This window comes from Charadrius vociferus, unplaced genomic scaffold (genome assembly GCF_000708025.1).
Source record: "Charadrius vociferus isolate BGI_N301 unplaced genomic scaffold, ASM70802v2 scaffold163, whole genome shotgun sequence".
NCBI lineage: Eukaryota > Metazoa > Chordata > Aves > Charadriiformes > Charadriidae > Charadrius > Charadrius vociferus.
The window spans coordinates 2,192,888-2,219,787 of NW_009648332.1; the positions used below are offsets into that span (position 1 = coordinate 2,192,888).

Genomic DNA, 26,900 nt, shown 5'->3' on the forward strand with positions numbered 1-26,900 from the left:
CTTATTTTATTCTGCAAAATGACGTGTGTTCACAGGCATGTACAGTGGTTCCAGCGCTAACCATAACGGTCCCTCACCAGGTGTATTACCGCCTCCTCATGACATCCCTTCGAGACACCATCCACTCGACTCTACCCTTTCCAGTCCACATCACCATCAGTCGCCGTTGGAGAGTGCCAGGGAAGGGTATGTGTATGAAACATGCTCGGCCTCTGTCTGCCATGATAATGAATTATTAATTGTTTATTTTGCTTTGCATGGATGCTGTTTGAATGAAAAACACTGGCTCAAACTAAGCAATTTTTCTTGGTTTAGAATCATAGAATAATTTAGTTTTGAAGGGACCTCAGAAGGTCATGTCATCTATCCCCTGTGCAAAGCAGAGCAAACTTTGACGTTAATATCAGTTTGCTCAGGGCCTTGTCCTTGTCTTCAACAAAACACACTGAGATTTTTTTCTTCATAGAATGCGATTGCATCTAGATTTTTATTTTTTTTTAGTTCTCCCTTGATGACTTCTTGTAGCTTTGGATAAGTGCAGAGAACTTTTCTCAGCTAAAATGAGAAATGTCTCAAAGGGTAAAAAACCAAACTATGACTCACTCAGGAATAAGGCAGTGTTTGCCTTAGTAAGACTTATTTTGTGTCAGAGCAGCAGGCTTTCTCACTTCCTTGCTCTCCGATCAGATTTTCTGTAATACATCTCTCAGCAGCAGACATTAACCAGTAAGATACTAATCAGGGAAGAGTATATTATCACATTAATTGTATAGATTGCATTGCTACAGGACGGATTGCATTGCATTGCTACAGTATCTGATATTTCTAAAGCACCATTTGCTCAAGGATCTCGTAACATTTTCTCAACAGTAAAGAATCTCTGTAAGCCACAAAATTCTGCTCTAATCTTTTTGCTCAGAATTTTTTTTTTTTGGTGCCTAGACTCATGCAAATTAAACATCAAACTTAAAGGTTTTCTTCCCAGTACTTTGGACAGGGAGGGGACTCTGATTTTGCTTTACTGATGGGAACTTGGGATACAGAGAGATTAAGAGATTTTTTTCCTAAAAATATGCTGGAGTTCTTTACCAAATGCAGCAATTAAATGTAGAGTTTTTCCATCCTAGTCCAGTGACTGACCCACCCCTTCTTTTATATGGGGAAAGAAAAGCCCAGAAAGTTTTTAATTGTGTGCTTTAAGCAAAGGGCAGAAGGCAGAGTGCACATGGCATGGAAAGGGCACAGTAAGGAGAATTGCACCTGGAGTAGTTAAAGAACAATCTGATTAAGGGAATTCAATTAGGAAAAAATTACTCCATTGTTTTTCTTAATTGGGGAATGAATGCTGTAGCAAGTTTAGCTTCTATACCCAGTTTCTCCTTCAGCCATGTCTTCTGACCTATGCCAGTAGCAGGTACCAGTGCCCCTTCCCAATGTATGGCACACATCTGCCCATCATAGGAATAGACTTACCCAGTCCCTGTCACATCAGATGCCTGTGCCCAACCCTCCTCCTTCCCTGCCCTGCCCCTGACCTTGTATTTCCTGTTGGCAGACTTGTGCCCCTGGCAGTCGTAGCCAACAGAAGGCACTGGGCATGCTGATTTAGGTGGAAGCTATATCAGATAAACATGAAGTTTTCAGTAGCAAAGAAGGCAGTGAGCACAAACAGGAGGAATGGAGACAGACAGTCCAAAATGAAGGTGATCCACGAGCTATTCTTTTCCTGCAGAATGGGGCTACCTGAGCCTGGGGAGTAGGATTCCTTCCTCTCACTGCTACCCAGGGCGCTGCTCAGCTGTTTCCTCTTTGAGTTGGTTCTAGGATGGGCGTCCTAGGGGAGTTAAGGCAAAAACTCACAACCAAGAATGAAATAAACTAAGGATATACTATGAGAAGGATTTGTTTATAAGGCACTTCACATTTTGGTGATGTTAATAAGAAATGAAAGCAAAGACTTGATCAGAATGAGGTCAACAAACAGTTTTCCAGTTTGAGGGGTCTGAAGCTCCCAGATGAATTCTCCTTGTGACCCCTCATGTCTCCATTCCAGAGTACAGCACTTCTCTTTTCAGCAGAAACACTGTGCTGAGTGAACCGAGTTTCTCACTGAGCTCCTTCTACAAACAATTTTGATCATGTGCTTAGGCCAAAGGTTACATCAGAATTGTCTCTGCTGTTTTCAGTTCTAGTGGAATAGGTGTTCTTTCTCAGAGGAGACAACAGTGCCTATTGATTATCTCAGCGCTTATATACTTAAGTAATGTGAAGTCTTTGCAGAAACACCATAGTTAATATCCTATGACAAAATGTAAGAGTTAGATGATAACAGATTTCTAACCATGAACCAAACATCAGGAAATGGAGAGTGGAATGTATTTTTGAATAGTTATTTTAAAACAGGGTATCTAGTTTCATGACATAATTACTTGGAATTTTTCATCATCTCAAATACCATTTTCACTCAAAATAATCTGTATTCAGCACTGTCATACCCAGTCCAAGATCCCTTTGCTGTATTTTAATTGTTTATGCTTACATTATTAATGACTGATTAAATAAAGCCCACACATGACATTTTAATTGCAAGTACATAAACTTAGTGTGAACTAATAGTCCTTGAATTTCATTTAACACAGTTTTGTTTAAAGCATTCATCCATTTAACTGGGCAAAATCACTTAATAATCTAATGCTTGGAGCCACTGAATTATAGAACTGTTACACTTTTGCCACTTCATAGCAGTATGCCATTACTCATATAAAATATATAGGGTTTACAATAGGAAAGAAACACCTAACACTACCTTTCTTCATATTAACTGCTCCAGCTTTCTGGCACACATATAATGTTTTGCCTCATTTGTCAGCTGTCTCAGCATTAACGTTTAAGTAAATGCGAAGAATTTCTATACTGTGAATCAGTACGATGACAAGACTGGATTGCATAGTTTAAGTCTGTGGAATGAACCAAATGATTACTATCAAGAAATCTATTACTGAGTCATCAAATATGCAAGATGCCAAAAACTACATGATGCAGAGTACAAATAGTCTACTCAAGTTTGACATAAGATTCAGAATTTGATTTAAAGGCTTTTTCTTTTTTTTTTTTAAAAAAGCCCTCTGTTCTACCATCCTTTGCCAAAGTCAATACCAAGTGCAGCAGTCAATTTTCCCAAATGGTTTGCTAAGACATTTAAATAGCTTGACAAAATTATCTAATTCACTTGAAAATGTTCTAACAAAATCTGACTTCATTACCAAATGTATTTATGCTGGCTTTATACAATATGGAGGGTATTTTTTCAAATTCTGGTATGAAGTGTATGCTCAACCAAAAAATTTTACTTATATTGATATTAATTAAACTAAAAGTGTATGACTGGGAAATATTTTGGCATCCAGAAAGTGGGCTTGTCATGATCCAGGTTTAAATATATATTTATATTTTATTTCAGGTAGCAAAGTGTTATTTTAGCATTTCTTGTAGCATATGCCATATATAATGTCTAACTCACTTTCATTTTGCCCATTGCAAAAATAGTCTGTTTTGATTTGTAGCAGTATGAAGACAGAAAAACAGCTTTTTAGTATTTAATCTTATGTGGATTTTGTACTTGGTTTTCTTTCTACTATTTTTTATCTGTTGTTATCTAAGTCATCTAAAAGTGTACTTAGTTTCAGTTGTAAGCTATCTCTGCAAATTCCAGTTTAAAATATTTGGTACGATAAATTATCAGCTTAAATGAAACTGATATGACTAAAGTTAAGTGAGTTTGAGTGGTGGCACCAAGTTAGGGATTTGCACCAATTTAGCTTAATGACCTAACAAGGTCACTTTGTAGGATCTGAACACGGTCTCTCTATATGTGACTGTGAGGCTCTCTGTCACTTGTGTCACCTGTAACAAACAGCATTTATGTTCTCAAAAGAAGCTGGGGGTACTGACAAATAATAACTTTATTGGGAAGGTGATGTGTCTCCAAGGGAAAGGAAAGTGAAACTAGTTTTTTATATTCCTGTGGTAATTTAGGTCCTTTCTGCTCTGTAAACACAACAGTAAATGAAGAACTAGTGGGATTAAGACATCTGTGATGTCCATAGGTGATGATTAATGAGAACTCTGGATCCAGTCTTGTGAGCCTTTAATATAAAGGATAAGTAATCAAGGTTAGAGGAAGGAGCTTACACAACTCCCAGAAGCCCACGCTTCTCACCAGCTAACTGCAACCAATTCAAACCATGTTCCAGAACCCCTGAAAGGCCACTTACCCATACAAAATCACAAGAAACAGGACTTAAAATCAATCGAGTGAAAAGAGACATTTCAGTCAGGCTGCTTAAACATCAGAATTTTTGTTTGCTTGCTTCTTAGCACCTCTTAATTCACATATCACAGATCTCTGTTAAAAATTTAGTCCTTCATTTCTCTCTGCCTAAAGTAATACAAGGTACATAGAGCCTCCTCCCTTCTTGCTCGACCAGGGAACACCAAATTTGGAATTTCTGATATTTTTAATGTTGGAAACAAATATGTAGGGTAAAATCTTGTGTGCTGGATTTTTATTTGTACTACTATGATGCCATACTTTGGCAATAAGACACTGTAAACCAGCTCCTACCCATGTTTCAGCCCTGTTACCTACACTGCCAGAACCCTGTCAGGTGCCTCCATTTCAAAGAAGAATCTGGCCCAGTCCCCGTGACTGCTCGCAGTGAGCTGCAGAGCTGGGAGCAAGCACTGGGAGCAAGCACCCTCCAACAACCCAGCTCTCTGCTCTGTGGGATTGTTTTTGACTTCAGCTTTGTTGGTAGATGATGATGGCATACATAGGGTTTGGTAAGTGCTTGGTCATCAGATGGGACCAGACTCAAATTATGGCCATAAGGGTTTCACTGTTCTTTTCAAGCAGCTAGTTTTCTGGACCATGACTGTTTCTGGAATAAGATTTAAGAAATTGCCCCCAAATCAGTAAAAGAAACCAGGGGAGATTCTTTTCAATAGGTTGTGCTGTCTCATTGAACTGCCAGAATCCATGGCCAGATAGGAAAATACATTTGTGTACCTAATTCTCATTACTTTCAGTGACAATTAGGTGTCTAACTACTTATGTCTAATTTTTATTAATCTTTAAGTTTGTAAGCTCACATAAATAAATTGAGTAGTAACTGGCACGTTGCTAGAATCTTTGTAGGAAACAAACTTTTACTCTCTAGAAGTACTCTGGAGAACTGAATACCTACACAGTTTTTGTAACACTTCTAGGACCACTGAGATACATCATTCATTCATTGTGGATTCCGCTGGAGACTACTCTCCATTTATAATAGAATACACAAGTCAGTGTTTTAGTCTTTCTTTCAAAAGCACTAAAACCAATAACAAGAAACAGATATCTCTGACAGCTGAAAACATTTTCAATGGAGGAAGCCAAGAACCCATCATAATTTATCTCAGTGTTATGGATCTGAGCACGCAAAAGGGGCATCAGTACATCTGTCCATAGAAAGAACAATGTACAGGTGCGGAGCTGAGGTTCATGTAACAAAGAAAATCAATAATTAAAAGCATCTGGTTTCAAATCCCAAGTCATTTATCTCATTGTAGAAAATGTGATCAGAATTCATTTATAATCATGTCCAGATAGGCTTACACAGTTTTTCCCCCCCTTAAAGCAAAATTAGCATTAGCACAGGCTTACTTCAACACTACATGGTTAAGAATAACTTAGTGGTTGATCATGGGGTAAAATATTGTGTGGCCATCAGCAGAAATAGGTGGGCATGTATTTCATTTGTGTTTCTAAAAGGGTTGGATTGACATTCATTAGAGAGCCTTCATCAGTGCATCTCAAAGTATGTGCTATGTTGCCTACGCAGAAGAGACACTGTAAGTAAAACTATCTTAGAGTAAGAAATAAGAGAGTTACAGGAGAAGGTGGGAGGTTAAAAGAATTGGTCAGCATAATTCAGGAACCATTTAAGATGGATTCAACTGCAGCTCTCCTGCATTTATTAATGATTTTAGCCATTACTGGGTTTAGCTATGGTTAAATTTATGCTTAACATCTATAAAGCTGATTTTTTTCTTTTTTTTAAATTTTATTTTGCTTTTTAAGTGAAATTTCTGCATTTACATGTAAACCATATATGTCAAATACAATCATTTATCATAGTATAACAAATGATTAAGTTATCTTCATATCTCCCACTATTTGGTATAGTGCCTTTTAGACTGTAAACTTGAAGAAAGCAGGCATCAGCTACCTGTACCAAATCTACCTGCACCTGGAAGCATCTTGCTGCATACTTGCTAGAGAATAATGACTTTAAATTACTAAAATAAGATAGATCAGTCAAGCACACAGTACATACTGGATAATACTGTGTAGACAGTACCTGTGGTTGATTTCATATCTTTGTAATTGACTTCCTAGCAATCACTAGAACCTAAGGCAGTGCTCTTTATTTAAATATCTTTTGATACTCTGACCACATTAATAAGTTGTTGGGGTTTTTTTTAACTTTTGAAATATATTTTCCTGCTAGATTGTTAGCAAGAATGTTTTCAGATTTTCCTTACATGTAGCAGCTTCCACTGTAGTGATTCATCAGCTTCATTTCAAAGGAGATTATTGAACAAACCCTTATAAATAAAGATGTCTTTTAGATTGGCACAGGTCTCATAAAGATCACTATGTTTAAATGCTCTGCAGAAATTGCACATGCCAGGTCAGAACAATTGTAGAGGTATTCATATACCATAGAAAAAATGTGTATATTTGTGATTTTGTGTAGGTAATGAAATGCATTACAAAATACTGAGTTATGTTTTACGCCCAACTGAGACTTGCATGTGTATTTGTTAGAAAAGGTTGTGAATATTTCAGTAAGTCACTCTGTACCTGAAGAGAAGGCCCACACAGAAAGTCTTTGAGTATACCAGGAAAGGAATCCTTTGGCTCCTGTATAATTTTGAACCCGAAGCTGTTTTCATATCACTGTTGGTTGGTATTATTAAAAATATTCTAAAGCAATTAAATGACCTATTGTGACTTCAGTCACAATGAATGTCTCATGGATTTCATTCTCCATAATGTTTATGAAGCCCTTCTTACTCCTCATAGCTATCTAGCTCCTGCACTCATTGTTGACACTGCTCAGAGTGTGGGTGAGTGAAGATGCAGGACGGGATTAAATTAATCCAAGGCAGTATTCTGAATTTAAAATAGTATCTTGCATTTGTCTGGAAGATAGGAAAAGGCTGACATTGCCTCAGTCCTACTTTAAAGATGTTCCAGACAGACGTATGTCACCCGCTGCATTAGTAGCAGAGCCAGGAATAGAGCTCGAGTCTCTTAACAGCAGACAGCTACTCAAGCTGGCCACAAGCACAGTGAGAAACGAGAAAAACGAATCACAGCGTTGTATCTTGCAGTCACAGAACAGAGACTGAGGCCTTGTAAGAAGGGCAGTGTGTCACAGCCCAGTAACTTGTTTGCTCATTGTTTATAGAAAAAGGTAATAAAATGCAATGATGCCCAGCAAGGTGATCTGCAATGAAGGATTTATTATATATCAGGGAGAGGGGGAGAAGAGGAGAAAGGAAGAAAGAGGGAGAGAAGGAAAAGATTCCTTGCATTCCAGAAACGTAGCCAGAGGCACCTGGCAGTGATTAGTGCAAAGGTTCACCAAACTTCAGATAGAATCCGTCTTAAAAAAAAAAAAAAAAAGGTAAAAAAAAAAGTGAACGGTATAACTGTTTCCTGAGCATGTGCTGACAGAAATTCCCGTAGGGCAAGACCCAGAACAGAAACACGTGGCAAGAGATTGGGCGCTATCCAGAGACCAGATTAGCAGAGCTTTACACATCATTTTTAATATTATGGGAAGAGATGAAAATCAGCGTTAACTTTTTTTTCCATTAAAAAACAAAAAATCTCCCAGTCCTGGAGCTGAATTGGACTTTCTCACAATATAAGTAACTATAATGCTTGGGGCAGAGATTTTATGAATGAAATGGTTGGCATGCTGGATTTTATGGTAGAACCTGGTTTAATGGAAATTCTCATTTTTTTTTAACTCGCTGCAATACTCTGTGAGTCACTTAAGATAAAACATGGAGCTTCTTTGCTTTGTACTTCTCTGGTGCTTTATTATATACTTTTCTTCATATTAATATGAGTTAAACATAATTCTCAAAGTCAAGACTTTGATATGGCGATACACTATGCATGAGAACTGTATTACAGAATGGTCTTATAACCCAAAATAGACAAAGAATTGTTTGAGATAAAGGACAGATGTTTTTCAGTCTGGATTTGGTCCTGTTTCCACTGAACTCAATGGGATATGGGTTGAGGTTCTTTGTCTAGCTGAGGAATCTGCCAATCAAGCCATCACATCATAAAAAAACCAAAACAAAACAGAGAGCTTTCGTATTGGAAACATCCCTATCTTAGATATTTCTATTTTGTGGTTACACTTAATTCCGACTTATTATTCAAGAATGATAATTTGAACTTATTTTCATTATTTTTCAATTTTCAATTCCATTCAGTATTTACTAATTATGTATACTGTGTGTAGTTTTTGGCAGTCAAGATGATGAACTAGATCATGAAAAAGCTCATCTTAAAAAAGCTCAAACTCTAGCTTTACTGTTTCTTACTCTGTATTATTTTGTCCAGGAACTGCTTTTGAACTGGCTAAAGACTGGCTAAAGCAAAGTGTAAAACTGTTTCTTATTGTGGATGAATACATGAAAGAAAGCTCAGAAAAATCAATGTTGATATGTATTTATTTTTTGGTTCTTTATGTTGCAGTAATATTGGAACAAGACATTTGGTATGCATTGTGAAAACACACAAATTCTTATACACCACTGCCTACTTTGGGAGGCTGGAAGTGGAGGCAGGATAAATAATGCTAAAACAAGGTCATGGTAATTGTAGCCTGGGAGATGTCTTTTCTACAGATGACTGCTAGCTCATGGCATACCTAGGTAGTTCCCTCACATAGGCCTTACTTACAGTTTAATATGAACTTTCACCATCCAAAATATATTGTTAAATCATGATCACAAGAAAATTTATGTAAAAGTCTTACTGGGATTTCTGTTTGAGATTCCTAAAGGTATGCTCTTTGTAAAATGAGAGAAAAGACAGATTAATATCTTCTATGTTTTGACTTTTTACTTTCTTTTTTAAAAAACCTTCTGTTAAGATCGAGATCTCTGAATGTTCCCATTGATGTGACAAATGCTTTTCATTAGAGGTGAGGAATTAGCTCGTTTTCTTGTCTCACACTTGGTTTAATGACTCTTCGTGGGCAGTATCCCATCCGACTTCAAGAGCTTCCCTTAGGAAGGGCTGTGAAGCTGAGTATTTTAAGACAGTGTTTTTAGTGTGGTGCAGAAATGTGTGTAGTATCATAGACAAGGTATGTTATTGTCAGAATCAGTTTTTCCAATAGTTTTCTGACGGTTGTGTGGATGAAGGTATTACATAAACAAGATTTTTCTGATTAGTCCTTTTACTTAATTGTCTACTGATGCATCCTCAGGAGAGGAATGCATTAGCTTTGCAATTCCACCTGAAATCATAGGTCCCTCAAGACTAGTATTATGTCTTCAGCGCCATCCTACACATGGTGCTTCAAAGGGAATTTGAAAAAACCCACAGTACCTGGTCAATCATACAAAGTTGTATGATGAGTGAAGAGAGAGGAGAATTCCTCTCTGCCTCCTTGGGCGATCAGCTTACATCCTGAAGCACAAGATTTGATTACCCCTCACTTACCATGGAAATGTTGGTTTTGGCCATTAAGTTATTCAGTCCGTTTTTAAAAACTAGGTATTTTGTTTGATTCTGTGACTTCCTGTGGCTACAAATGCCACAGGCCAGGGCATGCTGTGTGAGCAAAATGTTCCTTTTGTTTTAACCTGACCTGCTTCTCTCTGTGGTGCATGCCCTGTTACTCCCATGTCTTGGACAGGGTGGAGAGGAGGCTGGCTCCTCCATTGCACCCTTGTAATCTGAAAAACTGCATTTTAAATTCTCTTATTTCATTGGCATGCTTGTAGTTTTGGCAGTTTTACTTTGTAAAAAAAACAAACCCTGTCTTCCTATTCTAGTATATCTTCAGCTGGTTTTAACTCCCACAATAACTTAATGCATCAAAACGGAATACAGCTCTTGTGGTTTTACTACTATGTAATATATGGTCATTAAGAAGTAGATTCTTACTGCATCCAACTATATAGTTACCTTTCTGTTATAATCACTGCTCAAGAAAGTTGCATGTTATTCCTACATCAGTGCTGTTCCCAAAAGATACTCTAAGTTCAAAACCAGTCAAGACATGCAGGGAACAGAGACCCTTTTGGTGCATACCTCTCCATATGAGAGGGATTGAGAAGCACCTATTGTCATTGGGTCTGAGGTCACCAAAATGAATCTTCAGGTGAAAAAGCTTTCCTGCTTGCATCATGTATTACATACAGCAAGGAAGGGTTTTAGCAGTAGCAGTTTCCTTGGTAGGCAACTGGAAATCTGGAATTGGAGAGGGCTTGCTAGGAACTTCATTAGTGTCTGTAGCAGATAATGGTTAGGAGTAAGGTAAATGCATGGTTAACTGGTTACCTTTCACATAAGGGACATACTGTTTCTGATAATGGAGTAGTAAAAGCCTTGCAGTGGGTTAATTTGTTGTCTGAGTTACTGTTTTACTATCAAGCATCCTTGTAAGACAGGGTACATTATATCAACAGTCAGACTACATCAGCAGTGCACGCGATCTGTAAGAACTGTTGATTCTTTTTAGCTTTGTCACAAGGTTAGGGAGATAGCGAAAAGATTTATGCTCCTGAACAGAAGTATTCACTATAGCCAGGAGCCCCCAAATTTAATGAATTAAGGAACTATAAGGGTTCTTTTTACATGTGTGTAAGAGTATTTATTTATATATCTCTTTATATAGCTATATATAGGCACAGATATATATTAAAAAGCCCCAAAAGGACCTACAAATTTACTGAATTATACAAGTTACAATTAAAGTAAAATATATGGTATATATTTATTATTAATATCCAAACCAAAGCAAACTGTGGTTGTAGACAGTATTAACAGGAAATGTCCAGGCTATTAGTTATTGAAACATATATGCCTGAGCTACTGCCTGGGAATTTTTAATGTATCCAGCTGAGTTCCTGGTGTAAGTAGTTCAGTGTTTCTTCTTCCACACAGAAGGCATCTCCTTTTAAGCTCTTTTCTGTTGCTAATGCATTATCTCTTTAATTTGTATCAGGAGTGATTCCTCCTCTCTTTTAACAACCTGAGTATCGCAGCAACCTAATTAGTAGGCAAATATTCAGGAGAGAATTAAAAACACGACACTGGGAACTGGACAGTTAGCTGATGAAAAATGTCTCGTTGAGCGTGCCAGAGCACATTCACACATGCGTACACACACAAAAAATAGTATTTTAGGGACCAGCTCGAGCTGTAAGCATTGTGATGACCATTTTAAAGAAACAAATCCCCATGTTGGCTGCTTGCACTAATACAGCCAGATTTTTCTGCTGAGCAAAGCTCTTCCCTAGCTAAAAACTGTGCCTTAACTTACGGGAAACGTTAAATTCCCTGTTTGGGAGAGACTGAGCAGAATGTAGCAGATTTTACGGTGACCTGCTCAACTGTGTGAAACTCTGTTCATGCAGAGGAGGCAGCGATGGTCAAGTGTTACAGGGAGCTTTCAGGGTTTTCAGTTCAGGTTCCTGTGCTACAAGCTCCTAGGATACCGGCTGCCCGCAGACAGCTATGTTTGCTGAGCTCCAGCACCGTGACAGCAGTGCCCAGTGAGAGCAGCGGGCTGGCAGCTCAGCTCACCCAGCTGGAGCAGGGCCCCATGGACCCCTGCAACCCTCCTGCCTCGCACGGGGAATCTCACCTGCTCTTAACCAGTCATTTCAAAGGCACAAACACTGTCACGACTGGTGAGCTTATGGACAGGAAAAACAGGAATGCAAAAGAGTATGAATGGAGAGAAGGACTGCTTCATAGAATCATAGAATGGTTACACTTGGAAGCAACATAAAAGCTCATCTAGCTCTGAACCCCTGCCCTGGTCAGGGACACCTTCCAATAGACCAGGTTGCTCAAAGCCCCATCCAGCCTGGCCCTGAACGCCTCCAGGGATGGGGCATCCACAACTTCTCTGGGCAACCTGTTCCAGTGTCTCAAACTGTTAAATTCTTCTCACATGGTTAAGATTTAAATAGCCTCTTGAAGTAGTTAAACTAAGTAGGGAAGCTGGGATTTTCGGTATTCCCACAGCTGGACACCTTAAATGTACCATTTTTATTTGGCATGCAACCTATTTGCATAGAATTTGAAAATGCGGTTACTTGACCATCCTAACAAAGCACTCACCAGAGAGCAGCCCGGCAGGCCTCTATGGGGTGCTACATTTCCCAGCAGTAGCCAGGAGAAGACATTTCAAGAGAAGGCAGAGGAAACCCAACACAGGCAGTTGCAGAGTACTCGCTCACCAGAAGTATTTTCCTCCCTCATTCAGAGTGGTTTCTGGCTCATCCAGCCCTTGGAGTTTTTAGTACATCTTTTGTTTCTCTTTTAAATGTGTGTGTGGTCATTATCCATATAAATGTCACTATCATGATCGCTTTTAGCTATTATCTTTCCAATGAAAACAACTGCAATCTTTTTAATCTCCTTTCAGATAGAAGCATTTCCAGGCTTCTAATAGCATTTCTGGCATGTCGAGGACAATGTCTCCATGTGTGCTGTTTGAAGGGGCTGGTGACCATTTTGTAATTTGTGGTTGTGCTTTGCTGGCACTCCCTTGCAGCCTCGGAAGAGACCCTAGCAAAGGCTTTTCTGCAGGTCCCAGCAGATCACGTCAGCCCCATCTTCATGCAATAGTTCACCACAGACACGCATTTGAGAGCATTTGCAGAAGATACAACTTGTAGCTGGGCTGCACGGCAGCTCATTTCTGTTGAACTATTTCTCTATTGAGACCTTTGAGGAAAAACTACAGCCACATGGGATCTGACCTTGGCGTTTAGCTGCTTCTTAGCAAATAAACTCGGTATTGTCCCTCGAGCATCTGCTCTTCAGCAGTTCAGACTCCAGAGAGCATTTTCTGTCTCTGACCTGAAGAGGGCACAGGTGGCCCCTGCATTGCCCACGTCCCTTTTTACCACCTCTGCAGCCCTCTACCCTTGGGGTAGGGCAAGGGCCATCCCAGCTCTGTCGCTGAGCCCTTTTTAATATGCACTTAAAAAACCCAACCAGATCATATTCTTTATTTTCATTGCATGTTGGCTCTTAAAATTCGACTTTAGTCATCTTTATTTTACAGACTGCGGATCATCACTTATGGGAGGGGTGTCACCTTTCTCACAAAAAAAATATTTTCCAATTCTTACATATGTGGCTTGAAAACATCCTTGCCTTCACCCATGTAACAATACTGGTTTATTTCTTCAGTTTAGTTTGGGGATATTCAGACTCTCTGTGGTTTGTATTATATGCCTTATTTTCCTGCTTTGGGAGATGGAATTATTTCAGCATAGGATGGGCTTTGACTGGTTGATTTATTTAAGCCCCTTTTAATAGAGTGTCACTGTGACAGCTTTTGGCAGTGTTCCTCTGCCTCTCATGTTAAATTTGATTAAGCTGTTGTCACCATTAATTCACAGTTCATCTATATTTACCTCTTGAATGCTCCCATGTAGTGCTTAGCCCTCAGTCAAGCATAGCCTCGCTCCCCAAGTTTGATCCTAACTGCTCCAAGAAGCAGTCGTGTAAACTGGCAAGGAACTGCTATTGCAAATCAGGAGTTATGGTGTTTGAACGGCTTGTGCAGTGGTAGAGGAAGAGACCAGTGAGAGATTTAATTTGGTTGTTTAGTTGATTCTTTGTGTGCCTGCAATGGTTTGTGCTCCGTTTGTTGTTTTTTTTTTTGGGGGGGGGGTGTTTTTGTTTTTGGTTTGTTTTTTTTTTTTCCAGCTAGGTGACATGTATTATAACCTGCAGGGGTATTTTTATTTCTACACCTCAGGACCTGTAGCTGTGAAGTTTCAACAGGGTGCCTCTCAGGTGTTTTTTCTAGCATCTGGAGGTTCTAGTGCTGCTCAAAGAGCCACTTCATACATTTAGCAAAAGCTTCAGAGGCAGCAGAGAGTATATGGTGAGCATAAGGTCCACGCAGCCTGCACAGTGCCTTGTCTAACACTGGGCTGTGGAGCAAAAGGCCATTTGTCACAGCTACCATAGGAGAGTAAAAGATCCAGCTTCTACCTATTTCCTCATTTATAGACTTAGTTTAATGCAGTTCGAAAAGAGGCTTATACGTGAATGGCCAGGTTTTTGGTCACATCTTCTGCACCATGCCATCTTTCTAGCTGTAAATGGCCAAAAGACAGTTCTCTGGCAAATGGCTTCATCCCTTCTGGGCCAGCTGCTGTACCAACCCGTGGTGGGATGGTCGTGTTCTGGCAGTGAGGAAGCACTGAAGTTTCTCTGCTTCTCTGGTGGCAGAGGATGCCCCCCAGAGACTTCATGGAAGTGGGTTAGTGAGGCTTCTCCTCAGCTGTTCCAGCTCTTTGTGGGAGTGTTGGGTCAGGGTCTGTTCCTGGAGCAGGACTGCCCCAGTGCTCCTGTGCTGGCCCAAGTCCCAGACGTCTCGGGGGAATTTTCCATCTCTCAGGTACAGCCACTTCTCAGTCTTACACTGAGCAGTGCTGCCACAAGCAAACACTTCCTCAGGCTTTTTCTTTGAAAGGACGGTACCATGTGTTGCAGTTAAAGCTGTATTTCTAAGTCTAAAAAACCCTACAAAAGAAATAACTGAAACTAATTCCTTTCTTTCCCTTGGCTGCAACTTGGATGTAAAGCTTTTACCCCATTACAGCTACAAAGGCACTTAAACACTCAACTATGTTTCCCACTTCTGTTTTCGGGATACATATCTGGACATGTATTTCGTGTATCACAAAATTTTAAATTTAAACTGAGATGTATTTAAGTTGCTTACTGAGGAGTGGTGTCATTTTGATCCTGGCATTATGGCTAGTACAGGAAGTCAGTGTAAAGGAATAAAAATCCTTCTCTAACTCCCTTTCCTCCTAATGGATACCTGAAAGCAGCATTGCATTGTTATCTTTTTTTTTTTTGACAATATAATATCTGCCTGCAAAATAAACATTTCTATAGTTTGGCCATTATGGAAATAGGGTATTTAATTTTCCTGTATTGTGATGTAATATCTGAAGTTTTTCTGTATTTTCTTTTTCTAGGCTTGCTCCCAACATAATCTCTCCACTTGTCAGCCCCCTGAAAGCATTAGTTCCACCTTCCATATTGCAGAAACACGGCTCTCCATCATCACACAGCCAGTCACCAAATGGGCAGCAATTTTCTGGAATACCAAATAAACCATACGCTCAATTTCAAAACCAGTCTGTACAGCAGGGATCTCAAGGTAACTCTTCCCTTTGTTGTTGTTGTTGTTGTTTTGAACTTCCCTAATTCCTAGTTGGGGAGAAAGAATTTATTTCAGTTTTTGCATTTTCAGCCAATACTGTCTTATTAAGGGATTGACAGGATTTTAATGGGAACTCCATTTTTTAAAGTGGCTTGATATACATGCAGAGCAAAATTTTCAAACCAGTTCATGCTGTGATTCATTATCATAATGGGGAAAGCTATCACAACAGCAGATTTACTGCATTTATTCAGGTTTTTCAGTAGATGGCTACTAGCTACGCACCTCATCTGACTGGTCATCCAGCCTTCCATCAGCTGGGAGAGAATGACCCTGCCAAAGCAAGAGCCAACTAGTCCCAAAATACATGGGCTGAAGCACACCTTGGCAATGTCCTGCTCAGTGCACTGATAGCGATACACCAGACATGAGCTAAGACAAAAAAAAAATATTTTGCTATTTATTATTTGGAAGTTTGTCATCTGTATTGTTTTATGTAATAATATGCAAAGGCACTCTTTACAATTATAGTGTGCCAGTGTGATTTGAGGACAGGCATAGGAGCAGCTAAGCAGCTGTCCCACTGCTTAATTTAAAACATTTTTTTGTTCTGAATTGCTCAGCCTTTTAATCGGGAGCTTATTTACCTATTCCGGAGTTCTGCTGTGGTAACTAATTAATGTTTCTGCATTTTTTGAGGTATAAATTAGCAAGAGATATTATGATCACAGATTCTTCCAGTCACAGGAGCTTGCATATTTAAGAAATATGTTATATAATCCAGATGGTATGCTGCTTAAGTGTGGTAAATTTTCACAATAAAGAAGTGTGCAGGACATCTGTCTGGTTGCAAGTATAACCAAGCATATAAGTTTATACAGGCAGATAACCAGCTTTTTGAAACTCATTTCACAGCTGTACTGTCATTTCTGTAAGGTCATTTTTTGGCTGGCAAAGTATCACGTCTGATCAATTTACCAGTGGGCAAAACAGGAGGTTTGCTTTCTCTCAATATATGCTAAGGCTGGGTCTGAAATACAGGAGTTGAACAGGAACCCAGTGAGCAATTCACAGCTGTAACGGGGTTCGGTGTCCCAACAGTTCCCTCTGCCCTTCATTCTCTGAGGGGTATTTTTGGTCTTTGGTTGGACTGACTTAGTCTGAAAAGTTGAAGCGTATTATATGAAATGATTTGTGCTGAAGGAAAAACTAACTCAACCTGATGCTCAACAGATTATTCAATTTAAAAAGATTAACTCTGTAAGGGAAAAGTGGCAGATTTATGATAGCATATAATGATATATGATTATGTTACTATAATGAGCTAAATAACTACAAACCACAAGAGGAAAGTTTAACAGCTCATTACTATGGCAGAAACAAATGCATAGACAGAACAAGTTTTGAACCACTTAAATAAATTGACTTTATTCCTTAAGAAAACCACATTTCCTTTTGAATGAATTGTTGCTTTCTAAGTGTTAATGTCGTGTGGTTTTGAAAAAGCAATAATTTTCCACTTTGGCCAAATGTTGAAGTATTATTATAAATTCATTATGGAAATGGTCATTCAAAAATCAATTTTGATTAGCAGCGTTTGAAATCAATTGATCTGTAACCTGTACTTAGCTGTACTTGCTCTACATCTTTTTTGCATCTCAGTTCATTAATAGCACGTTTTTCTAATGGAATCTGTAGTAATTTGGGAGTTTTGAATTTTTGCCGAAAAAAGGAACACTGTAAGTCTACCTGTAGAACTAGGCTTCAGTATAGAAGCATATAAACATTGTGGATCTGAATTTTTTTAGAAGACAGCAAGCTTTGTCAAGCTGGTAGCACAAATATTGATAATGAAAGAATAAGCTGACATTATTTATATGTTTAAACTTAGTTGTAGTAAGATCACATGGAAATTATTACATGTTGAAAAAATTTTGCAGACAATGGAATCCTGTAGTTATTTATACCTGACATGATTTCTTGTCAGAAATTTTATGGAATTTGAAAAGCTGAGATTTATTTGCATGTACACGTAAATGACATGACATAACAAGATGGCATTTACTAGGCATATTCCAATTATTTGCTCATTACATCATTCATTTTAAAGCTGCTTGAAGTTTTCTAGGCCGTGCCTTACAGAAACAGAGGCAGCCAATGCACTGTGTGAAGTGGCTAACTGCAGCTTTTCTGTCACAAATTATTTCAAAGCAAAATTTTAACTAAATGTTATGTTTGGAACGTGGTTTATTCTTTTATTAACTGTTATATTTCTACATCTACTGGACATAAAACATTTAATAGTGATCATTTAAACTGACAGGACATTTAGTAAATTCTTCACTTGAAAATTAACCTCAGAAAAATTTTGATTTAAATCAAAACTGAAGGAAAACCTGAAATCCAAGTGGAAAAAAAAATATTGGTGAAACACTTTTTGCCAAATTGGTTCTACACTTCTGCTCTCCTAGAAGGAGCAGGGATGTTTGCACCAGAAAATCCTTCTTGCTTACTTCATATTTTAACCACTGAAGGGAGTCTTTTTTAAGAACTTGTAAAAAATGTTCCATGTTTAGTTTTCTCTAATCAACCATACATGGTTGTTAATTGTACCATTGGTTATGGGATTTTAATCATATCCTGATTCCTAATACTTTCCGTGTAAAGCATTTCAAGAGATCTAAAGGAACCACAACTAAATGGCACGAACCAAAAGCACCTTTGTTTCATACTGCACATTTTAAAAGTGTATAAATGCAGTAAAGCTCTGATTTGTATTGCATATGCAAATCAAACATTGTATTGCCTGCAAGCAACAAGTTTCATTTCCTGTGGTTGTGTAAAATGAATGAAACCTTATCTGGCAAGAGCAGCCGTTGTTACAAAAGCCCTTGTGGTTGCTTTAACTCACATGGCCTTTCCAAATCTCTTGTTTAATTACTTTGGTTTTCGGGAACACTTAGCATTTAAACAAGCTGGCAATTTTCCCTTTTTAATAGTGTAAAAGATGCATGATGCTCAGATCCTCTGGACAGACTGACTGGCCTCTTGAGCCATGCCAGGCTACTGAAGGCCATCAGCAAAAGCCAGCCTACCGTGTACCAAAAGAAACTCTCCAATTGTGCCTCTGAAGCAGTGGGTGGGAGTATAGAAAGTATGCAAAAAGTAATGAAAAAAATCTTACTGACAGAGCAACTCACTGATCCTGCAGTCCTTTGACCTGGAGGTATGCAATTTCAGTCACTCCAAGACTCATTTCCACCTTCCAGGATTAACAGTCAGCTGGCTACATTTTGAAATACAGCTTTTAATACTGCAAGCACAATTCTTCCTACCCAAGTGTTATTTCATGCCCAATTTAAGTGCAGGGAACATCACCAGATTTTTCCTGTACATCCTAGTAGTGGAACTGCGGATCAGATTCACCAGCCGCAACTGCAATTCTTTAGTGTTCCAGATGTAAGGCCGGAGTCCTCCGGGATAAACTGCTGCCACTGTCACTCCCCATGAAACCTGCATGCAGTCATGTGAAAAGTTATTCTGAAGATGAGTCATGTAAACACACAGAAGAGAAATACAAGTGCTTGCTGACAGGTCTCCAACCAGGCAGTGAACTGTCTGGTGTAATATCCCTGCGTAAGGAGTAAAGGAGGCACTCTCTAACTCAGTAATCTTCGCAGTGCTCTTGTCTATGCAGAGGAGCTGTCTTGAGTCTCCATCTCTTTCTCACCTTTTGCATTTGCAAAAGCTATTGGGAGTCCCTGTCTTTCTCCTTCAGCTTTCGTCCTCAAGGAAGCATCCACCAGCCTTTTAGTCCACACCTCCCATAGCCATCCCTGTGCCTTTTTCCACAGGCATAGAATGCCATCCATAAAGCCTCTATCCCTTTCTTATAGGGTCCCACTGTCTCATCATTTCTACGAAGCTAATGAAAAAGGAAGTAAGCTTTCATTATACTGCTCAGGCCAGAAGGGTTAATAAAAGTCCCATTTTTAGTGTCATGGTTTGTTTTACCTGACCAGTGTTCCTGCTGCAATCTTCCCCTTCCTCACTCCGTCTTTTTTCTTCAGTGTGCTGCCTGCGTTTATCACATCTGCAAGCACATTGGAACAGGAATGGTGTATTTCTTTGTATTTTCTTTGGGAAACAGCAGAAATTTGGTCGTGGTGAATATAACAGTGCAATAACACTAGTATTTTCCTACATCGTGTCTCTTCATTGGATAGTTCCAGTAACACTTCTTGTGCTGCCTTTTCAGATGCTGAGGGATAGATATTGCAATCCAAAGAAGATTTTGATTGTTTATGGCAGTTCTTTTCCAGACTTCTGATTTTGAGGCAGTTCTCTGCCTCAGGTATTTTTTCCTGAGCAACTAGACAGTGTAACTTAAAACACTTTAAAAGAAACCTTTACACATAGGTCTTGAGAAAACGCTGGATCCAACTAGTTTCAATCCAGTTCTGTCATGCTTGGCTGCTCTCTGATTTTCTATGCCACTGTGCCAGCCCTGTAGATCATGAAGATATTTAATTGATTTAACAAAGGCAAGCCTGGGAGCATGATGAAAGGGCAGCAATTAGAGAGACAGAGAAAATACACGTCATGCCTTCCCTAGAAGTGATGTGTATAGCAGACATTCTGGAAAAGGTTCAGTTTTTTCTCCAGCAATGCATATAAATGCTCTCTGCAACCAGTTATACCTCATCTGACGCCAAGTGTCTCATTTTGTCTCACTGCTCATCTCAAAAGGATATATTTTTAGAAGGCTTACAGCAAGGAGTTTATGTTTTGTAAACAGAAAAGTCAGGATGATTATCAGAAGCCAATCAATAAAGCGCTGTACCTAAAACCACATCAAAAGGTGGCTTTGCTGCCTCTCATAAGAGCTCTTTGGTTTTTTGAGCCAGACTCTCCAGGCAGTAAATAGACGTGGCTGTGTATTTATTCTGAGGAAGGACATGCATCATTTAATACTCAGCTTTCCAAATTTCTGGGCCTTCTTCTACATAGCAGCAAATATGAGCAGCTTTGGTACAGTGTGCATAGTGTCTTTATCTAATACAGTCATCCATTAGTACTTCACCAATCATGGATATCAACAGTTTAGGTATTTTGTGGTGGAGGATCATAGGTTTTCTAAAAATGAATCATCTAATCCTTGCAGATTCTGCCAAAACACATGTTAAACTGTGAAACTTCAGAGCAAATCTTTCACCACTCGGCGAGTTCACTGCATTTCTACTAAAGAATTGCCTCACTTAGCCTTGTTTATTACCACCTTAGAAAACGTGACCAGAATGAACAGACAGACCCCGAGTTTTGCGTGTACTATCTACTTGGTCAAACTTTGGTGGTAAAGGGAATATGTAGAAAAAAACAGGAGATCTTTCTTAACAGGACCAAGCTTGTACACTGCATGATTTGTAAGGGACAAATTCCACCCTGTACAGCACCCAGGCGCTCTGGTGATAGGCACAGGTATTTCATTTCTAAACAAACAGACTCAATAGCTGCACAACTGGCCCAGCAAGTCTGATTTCTATCAGCTGAAGATCTGTTTCTGTCAGTGTTTGACTGAACTACCTGGAGCTTTTGCAGTAGTTCCTTAGGAAGTGTTTCAGTCTGAGTAAGGCTAAGAGAAGAAAGACAACAGCTCCATATTTTTTCTGGCAATTAGAGGAAAATCCTGATGGCACATTCTGCTAAACTTTAAGCCTCACTTGGTCGACTTCAGTCGCATATAAGGGAAGGAGCATAATTTCATAAGAGACTTTCAGAGAAGGTAGGAAAAGGGATTGTTAATATGAATGTGCAATTAGTGTGTGATACGCCTGGAATCAGGAAGAGGTTGTTGAGGCAGGAGGAAGGAAGAGAATTAAATCTGGCCATGGTTGGTGTAAATCTTGTGGCATGCTTTGAGGTCATCCTTATGGGAGCAAATAACATTTTCTTTTAGCATGCTGGCACAAACTTGTAAGTTGTAAAATTTCTTCCTCAGCAATTCATTTGTCCTTTACTGTTAAATAGCTTCTCATTCATAACTTCTGCTGGCAAAAACCAAACTGGTGTTTGACTGGTAATATGATACTTCTTTAAAAAAAAGCAGGAGATAAGAAATGTAGGGTATGCGTGGGACAAAAGTCAAACATGCCCCTAAAGCAGAATGCTGGTGGTGGCCAGAGACCATACAGATTTACCTCTGCAGTTTTCAGAATCAAGAAGAGCCTCTAGCTGAACTCAATCAATAGGGAGTCAGTCCTGCATCTCTAGTTCGGATTTACTTGCAGACTGTGGCCCCCAGTGTTCAGTGAAAGGGGTTTCATTTAAATAGGAGCAGTCTGAGCAAAGAGAGGTTTAAGGTACTCTTAAAGGTATTTCAAATAAATAGCTCTATCTCCAGCAGTGCATAACACACCCTGGATGGGAAAAGACTTTACGCAACTGAAAACAAAGCAGTGCTGTTCATTTAAATATTGCATTATTATATTTAAATTAATTCATTATAGACACATTCCCTTAGGACCTGAGCATCCTGGACCTGATCCAGTGGAGTACTTGCTACTTAGCTTTGAACACAAGTGGGCTGTTGACTGCGTTCAGCTGATCTATTGCTTGAAATGAAGTACATCCTTGAGATTTTTGCTTGATGGGGATCACAGTCCACAGCACCTTGTGGGACCGAGTCCGATGCAGCTTTTGTATTATTACGCCTTATAGAATAGCATGATCATTTTTCCATAGTTAAAACCAAGGAACTAAAAACCCCCACAACAGTAATGAAATACTGTGACAGAAATGGAGCTAATACCGTTGCAGTAGTGTTAAAATGTGTGTGCAATGTCTGTTTTCAGGTTACCAAGGCAGCTTTCACTCAATACAAAACTGTTTCCACTATGGAGACTGCTACAGAACAATGGACCAGTCTGTCACCAGTGATGTGCTAACAGGGGAATCCCATTGCTTTAATCCTCTGAGACAGAATGGCTATCACATACTCAATGCACCTTTAGCTTCAACAGGTAATTTATTCCACCTATAAAGAATTATCCATATAACATTGTTAGCAGGAGGGGAAAATAACACATTTTATAGTCACTGTTATTACAAAAATATGTTTGCATAAAAAACTCAGTCACTGAAATTCATTTGCATCTATAAAAATCCCAGAAGGAAAGCAAATTTGTTTTCTTTAATTCTCCTGCATTTGACTGATGGACAAATTCTCCTTTCGTTCTACTGGATGTCACAGGCAACCCATACCTTCAGGAGAGTTGACAAACAAGTCACTTCTCACATTTAGTGTGGGGGCTATTCATTGTACATCTCTGCAGCCATGCGCAGACAGGCTTTTATAATCATATCAAAGTTGAGAAGATAGTTACAACTTTGAAGAAAGCAGCAGCAGGCACTTCCTGTCCATGTAAGAATTAAAGGACAGCTTTGTTTTGCAATACTGTAGTTTACAAAAGGGAAAGGCACTGCTTTGATAAATTCAGCTAAAAATATTAGTTAGTTCCTTTTCGTTCAGGAGTTCCTTTGTGTTTGTGCTATTGCACATTTATGGCAATTGTATTTTCCCGTTTAGCTACATATTTGCATAATCTAAAATTTGCAACAAGTTATTATAGCTAGATTACGATAATACTTCAATATCTAAGTATTCATTTTTATAAAGCATTTTTCCTACTTTTAAAACCACAACTAAGAATTGACAGAATTACTGAAATCAAACAAAATGTGAGTATTGTCAGAGTGATGAAACACTACCATTTACTGCAATCTTTACTTACATATCTCCAAGAAATTTTTCTTCATGTCTGAATTCAGGAGGGCATCTCAGTTAAAGACGATAGTGAAAACATATGTTTAAATGCTTTTTGAAATGGGGCCTGAGTCAGACCACAAAATTAGAGTTGACTTTCCTGTTTGTTTTGTATTAAAGGAGAAACTTTTCAGAGAGAGCATGTGTCTGTTGTTCCATACTAGAAAGTGTATGCATCAGTAACAAACACAAGGGAAAAGTCTAAGATGAAGTTTCAACTTCAACTTTGAATTCTTTTGTGTTATTCATAAGTTTGATGTTACCAAAACATAGTTTTTTCATGTCAACATCAAATTTCTAGTTTAGATTGACAGCCCACAATATTTAAGAACAGACTAAATAAACTTTCCAAAAGAAATTGTAGGAGCAAAAAATAATACTATGGCAAGACACCAACTTCAACAACAGTTGATTTTTCTGTCTGGGCCTAAACCATTATGAAATTTTTCTGTGTAATATTTTTGTTTTTAGAGTGGTTATTGAGGTATGCAAATACTTAAAAGGCCAAAACGTAAATATATATGAAATATATAAATCTTATCTCATCTTTTTGTGTGTAAAATAGAACCATTCAGGTTTGCAAGATTCATCAAGGCTATGCATTCATTTTTTTCAGGCTTTTATAGCACTATTAATATTAAATGAGATCTCATCTCACAGGAGTGCCAAATGTGACTGGCAAACAGCTGTTCCATGAATCACATTAACAGTCAATAAATTTTTATTTTCTGTTCAGGACTTTGGATAGTTTACTCTATCTGGAATCTAATAATGATTTCTGGGGTGTATGCTTATCTTGGGTTTTGTCCATCCGTGGTTGTGTATCCACCCTGTATACAGGCTCATCAAACAGAAATTAGCATAGCATAAACACTCGCAAAACTTATCGAAATATTGGTCACTCCACTTGGACTGACACAGCACAGGGCAGATAAACAGGCCAAGTTCGTCTTCCAGAGACTTTGGACATATGCAGCATGCCAGATTTCTGCAGACAGCAGAATTTGACCTGTAAACTAACAGTAAATTAATACGTCATAGGAAAATGCAGAAATGTAAATAAGTAGATAATTTTGTCTCAAATAATAAAAACATACCTAATAGTAAAATACCTATAATTAAATTCTAAGGAGTGAGCCGACGGTTCTTTCTGAAACCAGGACTGGCTGTATAAGACTACAGGATCTGTCATTACGGCTGGTGGTGTGGTGCTGCACAGCCTGGAGGCCTCAGTTCAGCCTGCTGCAGCATTTGATTCAGCCACAGTCCAGACACATTTGCCTGCAGAGTTAGGGAATCTGAAGAGATGGGAGAAATGCTGAAGAGAAGGAAGATTCTTATTTTCCAGATGGGGAACCAAGGCACAGAGAAACAGTTTTTCCCTAGTGGCTCCACAGAGCTCCTCCATCAAGCAGAGAATGGAGCCAGGTCCCAGTGCTTTAATCACAAGGATCAGCCATCCACACGTTGATTTGCAGTTCACACAAATGTGATTTGCAAGAGATTTATTTTCTACATCAGGCACTTAGTTCACAGGCATGTTCATAACTAGAAGAATCTTGTTCCATGTGTTGCCCCAGCTGACTTAAAGCTGATGATGATTATTAAAATTGTGGTAGGTGGGCTCTGTGGGCTGGGTGCAGGGGTCAGAACCTTGCACTGAAGCTCACAGAGACATTCTAAAGACGCAACCCAAATCAGGTGGTACAGGGTAAAATAGAATGCGTATGTTAACGGATGAACATACGGGGTCCATATTTCATGCAGTAGTTTGGGGAGGGTTAGTGGGATGGGTTAGAAAACTGTTGAAGGAGAAGGCTTAGGAGGTTGCCCAGCCCCCAGGCAGACAGCGGGGACATGGGGCAGACAGGAGGGTCTGGTTGGTGTGAGGAGAAGTGCAGGCAGAGGGACAGATGCAGAGACAAGGGGAGGGCAAGGTGTGAAAACAGCAAGGGGGGAGAAAGGAAAGAGCTGGACTGCAGTAAAATGAGTATGTGCATGTGAACCTTGAGTGGCCAGTTGCAAAAGCAGGTTATAGTGGGGCATAACAGGAAATTGTCATGTCCTTTGGGGTAGGCAATAAACCTTTTTTTTCGGACTCCCTGGCACTCCAGCTGCCATAGCACCTGGTAGCAGGCAAACCTGTTCATTTCCACAGGGATGGACAGCTCAGGGAGGGTTGTAACAGCTGTGGAAACTTTGCATTATAAAAGGAGAAGGACAGAGAAATTCTTCCGCACCATAGTGGCTTTCTGGAAGGCACCAGCCAGCTCGGCCAGGTGAAGAGCCAGCAGCATGGTGGGCTTTGGTGGGCTGAGGACAATGTCTTGCATAGCTCCTTCCACATGTCCTGTGAGCCTAACCTGACCCAGACACGCTTCCGCAGACCTCACTTCTGCATTACGTGGGGATCCAATAAATGTAGAATCCCAATTTCTTCTGGATCTTAAGAGCAGCTGGGAGACACATGGAACATTTCTCCTAAGTGTCATTAAAAGGAAAAGCACACAAACCAAGAGGACTGCATCACTTTTAGTGCACACTCAACTAGGATCCTTGCCCACTCATTGTTTTGACATCCTATTCCGATAATGACTGTAAAGTCCCAAGAGAGTCATACTCTGATACTTGCATTTCACTTGCAAATGGGTAGCTTTCTGCAGAAATGAATGGGAGCTTCATCTACTATGACACAAATGCCCACGGAGATTAGTTTGTTTATCTCCTGGGTAAGGCTTTGATGGTAAACCCTATTGTCTTTTCATTAACACTGTGCTGTACTGTATAATCCCAGGCCTCAAACTATGCTTCCTTCCTTATATGTACTGTGGTACTAAATCATGTCCATACAACTTGTCACGCTTTCAGGCTATGATGCAATCTCTGAAGCACAGTGTGTATCTGAAGACATGGTCTCCAACGGAACTGATGAAAATGGATTCTTCCAAAACGGCGCCTTTGATCACTGCTTGAATCACATTCCTTCCATCTATACAGATACCTAAGAGCAGTGCTGACCTTGTTTCCTTTATTATACCTATAACTGAGTATGTAATAACAAAGGTGTTGTTCAAGTACTTTTATTTAGTCTGTATCCCTATATGTGCTCATTTAAATAAACACCTCACATTTACCAAACCATTTTATACATGAATAGTCTGTACGAGATAATATTGGAACCTGTTCCTTTGCTGTGGCACTTTGAAATTCATGCTTTAAGGGAATGAGGAGCATTTCAAGCAGCTTGTTTTGTAAGTTCTCTCAGTAAAGTGTAAATGTAAGTTATATAATAAACTTGTACAAAAGTTGGGTTTTTTTTTTTTTCCTGAAAAGTATGTTCCAATTGAGAATGTTGTTCCCTGTAATCAGTTTTCATTTAACTCATTGGTCAATTCTTATCTCTTTTTTTTTTGCCTTTATTTTTAACTAAAAGGATTTTTTTAATCACAGACCTCATGTATATAAAGATCTTCATTTGCTCAGCTGGTTTTATATTTTCAGTTTTACAAGAAAGCATTAAAAACTGGATACAAGTGTACTGTCATTTCTTAACATCATCAGTC

At 39.1% G+C, this 26,900-nt stretch overlaps 1 protein-coding gene across 1 annotated transcript in view; it reads left to right on the forward strand.

The window, feature by feature from the left end:
• The window catches only part of GLIS1 (GLIS family zinc finger 1), a 115,055-nt gene extending 88,503 nt beyond the window's left edge, over positions 1-26,552 (forward strand). Inside the window, exons 6-9 of the mRNA XM_009884609.1 lie at positions 36-186; positions 15,328-15,512; positions 22,367-22,534; positions 26,206-26,552. Of these exons, the coding sequence (XP_009882911.1) occupies positions 36-186; positions 15,328-15,512; positions 22,367-22,534; positions 26,206-26,342 (641 nt within the window). The 3' untranslated portion in view covers positions 26,343-26,552. The remainder of the gene's footprint in view (positions 1-35; positions 187-15,327; positions 15,513-22,366; positions 22,535-26,205) is intronic.
• The last annotated feature ends 348 nt before the right edge of the window (positions 26,553-26,900 follow it).